At 40.3% G+C, this 4,628-nt stretch overlaps 1 protein-coding gene across 1 annotated transcript; it reads left to right on the top strand.

The window, feature by feature from the left end:
• Positions 1–1,816: 1,816 nt before the first annotated feature.
• Positions 1,817–3,550, top strand: kcnf1b (potassium voltage-gated channel, subfamily F, member 1b). The gene has a single exon (XM_082515379.1). It carries the CDS (start codon positions 1,926–1,928, stop codon positions 3,243–3,245), a length of 1,320 nt encoding a protein of 439 aa, XP_082371505.1. The 5' UTR covers positions 1,817–1,925; the 3' UTR covers positions 3,246–3,550.
• Positions 3,551–4,628: the final 1,078 nt, after the last annotated feature.

Here is a 4,628-nt window from a genome sequence, read left to right as displayed (position 1 = left end):
AATGCATCTGGTTGCATTTAGCAGTATGCACGCCCACAAGTTTTTCCTCTGATATAAATAATATCTGATCCATGTGTTGCCTATTACAAGATTACGTTTGGGGACTCAGTATCGTCTGTGATGCAGAAGGTAAATTTTGTGCTGCAACAGGTATGAGAAGGTAAACATTCACAGTGTGGATTAAATATGAAGTTTGTCATAATTGTAAGCATACTACAGCAGCATGCACCTCTGCAGTAGTGATAATAAAGAGGACCTTTGCATGTATTTAATGTGTTAATAAGAAGAAAAAAATATCATCTAAACATGTGATGAAAATACTCTTTGTACCACTAGTAGTATATAGCAGTACTAGTTTACTTCAGGGGTTCCTAACATGAGCTCACAAGGGTCACAAGCTGCATTTCAGGTTTTGTAAGATGATTAACAGCACACCAAAGAAGAAAATATAGTTTTGTCAAATGCTTACTTTTTTTTTACTGTTGAACTTATGACTAATTCTTGTTTGGCCTTGGATTCTTATATGGTGTTTTATGTGGACCAGTGTGAAGCTTGAGTCAGATTACACCAAAGAAAAATCTGCAATGAGAAAATATAGAAAGCCAAAAGCACTGCACAGTTGGAGGGAATAAAAACTCCAATAAACTAACCAAATAAACTAAACACAGGAAAGATTGGAGAGGGAGAAAGATTAGATGACATCCTTACTGAAAGAGAACACACAGTCTATATGTATACGTACACGCCAGGAAGTGGGATAATAAAGTGTGGGTAAACTCAACTGAAACAATATCAAGGATGAAAAAAGAACAGTGAAGAGAAGTAAAAATACAAAACACCACACAAGGAGCTAAAATTTGAAATAGAGAAGTCTCCTGCTTTTGGTTTACACCTGTAAAAGGAAAACACTCATGAGCACAGGGAAGGTAAAACCTATACACATACAACAGAAACCAAGAATCACCTGCAGGCACCGCAATAACCTCAGCTCATGTTGGCACCTTGTAATCAGAGTAAGGACTTACCAGCTTCTGAAACTGAGATTTGGAGTTTACGTGCACAGTGTAACTTATACTAAGGAAAAGGAAAAAACTCAACCGCAAAGTTACTCCAATGGATACGAGTCCACTAGCAGACCTCACCTATGGAAGATACTGTTTTTTGTTATTGATTAATTGATCAGTTTTTGCAGTCAATCACAAAGACAAAAACATTAGGATCATGAAAAAATATAGCTAGTGCTTCCTTAAAGTAGCATAAATTGTAAATAGTCAAGTGAAAGTGATACAAAAAAATAATAATTGCGTTTAAATGAAATACTTGAGTAAATGTATTCAGTTACTTTCTACAGTTGAATTGTTATTCAGTACATGGTCACCAGAGAGTGCACTGTCTCTGCTGTGTGCATGAACCATTTTATCTGATGTCTGATATAAATAATATCTGATCCACATGTTTCCTGCTGTAAGATTACCTTTGGAGACAGTACAGGAGCTGATTGGTGGATTAATTCCATTCTATGATGCACAGTGTGGAAATGTTAAATTTAGAAAAGTATCAAGTGAAGAATAAGGATATAAAGCCATTCTGCACAGTTTGTGTGTTTAATTGTGTTGTTTAATTGTTTCTGAGCTTTATTTAGGGCCAAAAGCTTTACTGAATTACTGCAGTGATAAAAGGGAGGCCTGCGATAGAGATGATAGGTGTTGAGGTTGTTCTCTCTTAGTCCGTGTGTGTGAAAAAAAGAGAGCGAGGGAGAGAGAGAGAGAGCGTTAGAAAAAGCTGGCTGCTCTAACTCTGCCATTCAGTGCGCCAAGCAGTCTGGAAGAGAAGCATTTTACGCGCAAGCCATCATGGGCATTAACTCCGGTTAGTAAGCTTCATTTTTGCATTTTAGGATCAACAAGTATTGATCAGTTGATAAAATGTGGACAATTCCGAAGCCAAACTACAGAGCTGGTTTGTGCGCCGAAGGGGAGATTGCTGTGAACATCGGCGGAGTCAGAGTGGTGCTTTTCGGGGATGTTTTGAACCGCTACCCGGAGAGCAGACTGGCTGAGTTGGTGAACTGCTCAACTCAGAATTCCGAACTTATCTCGACACTTTGCGATGACTTCGATCCGGGCAGAAAGGAGTTTTACTTTGATCGAGATCCCGACGCGTTCAAGTGCATCATCGACGTTTATTACTTTGATGAAATCCACATCAAACGCGGCATTTGCCCCATCTGCTTCATCAAAGAGATGGAGTTTTGGAAAATAGACCAAAATGTTTTAGATGAATGCTGTAAAAGTTACTTAAGTGAGAAGGAGGAAGAGCTGAAAGAAATTGCAAACAAAGTTAAAGTCATTTTGGAGGATATGGAGGTGGATCAGTGCATCACGCGCACCCAGCGTTGCCAGAGGTTCCTTTGGAGGCTGATGGAGAAGCCGGATTCCTCTTTGCCGGCGCGCATCATCGCTATCGCATCCTTCCTTTTCATCTTGGTCTCGGCAGTGGTGATGTGTGTGGGGACCATCCCGGAGCTCCAGGTGATGGACGCTGAAGGGAAACTGGTGGAGCATCCGACTCTGGAGGCGATCGAGACGGTGTGCATGTTGTGGTTCACCACGGAATTCTTTCTGCGCCTTGCCTCGTCACCAAACAAGCTGCGCTTTGCGCTCTCCATCATGAACATCATAGACTTTATGGCCATCATGCCTTTCTACGTGGTCCTGGCCCTGACTTACCTCGGCACCACATCCATCATGGAGCTGGCAAACGTACAGCAAGCTGTCCAGGCCCTCCGCATCATGCGCATCGCGCGTATTTTCAAGTTGGCGCGCCACTCCTCTGGACTGCAAACTCTGACTTACGCGCTGAAGAACAGCCTCAAAGAGCTGGGGCTGCTGCTTATGTATATGGGCGTGGGCATCTTCGTGTTCTCAGCGCTGGCCTACACTATGGAGCAAAGCCACCCGGAGACTTTATTCCGGAGCATCCCGCAATCTTTTTGGTGGGCCATCATCACAATGACCACAGTGGGCTATGGCGATATCTACCCCAAAACCACTCTGGGCAAGTGCAACGCAGCCGTGAGCTTTCTGTGCGGGGTGATAGCCATCGCGCTGCCCATCCACCCCATCATTAACAACTTTGTCATCTTCTACAACAAGCAGAAAGTTCTGGAGACAGCGGCGAAGCATGAAGTGGAGCTGATGGAGCTAAAGTCCGGCAAGGAGACGCGCAGGAGAAATAGCTATTAGGAGAAAGGAAAACTCTGAGAAGAAAAAAGAAACAAAGACTGAAGCAGGAATTTATTAACTGAGGTGTGACCGAAACAAAAGATTAAAGAAAAAAATAATTAATTCGTTATATTTAGTAAATATATCAAAGGCCCCCAGATAATTCTTTTTTATGAACTCAACGCCTATACAGAGTAACATAATTGTCTTTAGTCCTCTGTCGCTTTGTTTGGGCCATTTTCAATGTGTTGCTTTTGCTTGTGGCCCGTTTATCTCCTTTTGTCATTGTGAAGATTGTTGGCACAGAATTAAAGCTTCTGCATGTGAAAAAATATTGTGCATGTCCTCAGAAAATCATTACATCAATATGAATGAGAATAAAGGCAAATCAGTTCGTCATACACTCAGTTTAGTTAAATACCAGCATGACAAACAATTAGATTAGTCTTTGTCTCTGGGAGAATAATTAGATTTATAAAAGGACCATAGAAAATTTGTACCTATTTATGTTACAGTTTGGTACCTTGTACCTTTTTCCTGAGGGCATCGATTCATGTTCTTTACAAAGGATGTGATTTTTATCCTTAGTGACTTTCAGACTCTGCTTTATCACTGACCCTTCAAATATCTCCTGGAGGGAGCAGTTCAATTATCTTTCCAGCCCTTTTAATCCAATTTTGAATTTGGGATCTGAGCTTGGTAGAAAGGTTACCAAAGCCTGTAGTAATGCTATAAAATACAATAGATTCAACAGTTGCCCTATAAAATAGTAACACAATGCATTTATCCATGCTATGGACCCTGAGTCTTCTCAATAAATGCAAGCGCTGACTAATTCATGCACACACATACAACCCACTGTAACTGACAATCAAAGTGTACAGCTAGATACTTAAATGCTGTCACCTGTTCAGCCTTTTCTTTGCTAATTAAAGTCAGACTGTGATCTCTAACAGATCTTGGAACAAAGATACCTTTCTCGGTTTTCTATTCATTTAAACATCGGGCTGTGCTTCTTACACCAATCCTTTCAATCTAATTTTTAAATAGCAATATTTGAATCTTTGGTTAAGAATGACCATATCATCAGAAAATATAATCACATTAGTATACTGTTTTCTACAGCTGTTTGCAATGTGTGCAAATCAAAGTTAAAATGTGAACCTGTTCTTTAATAGAAGTCATTTTAGTTCATGGGCTGCATCCAGCACAGTGTAATTTCATTTTACAACCTCAAAAACCTCCAATTCTCCCCATTTCTTTTACTGTAAAGAAGTACATTTTGAAAACATTCACATTTCAAGAGCCATCAAACACCTGATAAAGAGTGTGATAGGAAAATAATAGGGAAGAAAGATAAAGCAATAAATCTGAGCTTTTCCACGTTTAGTCAGTTTACCGAGG

The sequence above is a fragment of the Aulonocara stuartgranti genome, assembly GCF_965226115.1.
Source record: "Aulonocara stuartgranti genome assembly, chromosome: 19".
In the NCBI taxonomy this organism is placed as follows: Eukaryota; Metazoa; Chordata; class Actinopteri; order Cichliformes; family Cichlidae; genus Aulonocara; species Aulonocara stuartgranti.
Note: the sequence above shows the minus strand (reverse complement) of the source record. Positions and strands in the feature narration are given on the sequence as shown.

Coding starts and splice junctions, on each gene's coding strand:
- kcnf1b (XM_082515379.1), top strand. CDS start 1,926: ATGTGGACAATTCCGAAGCCAAACTACAGAGCTGGTTTGTGCGCCGAA.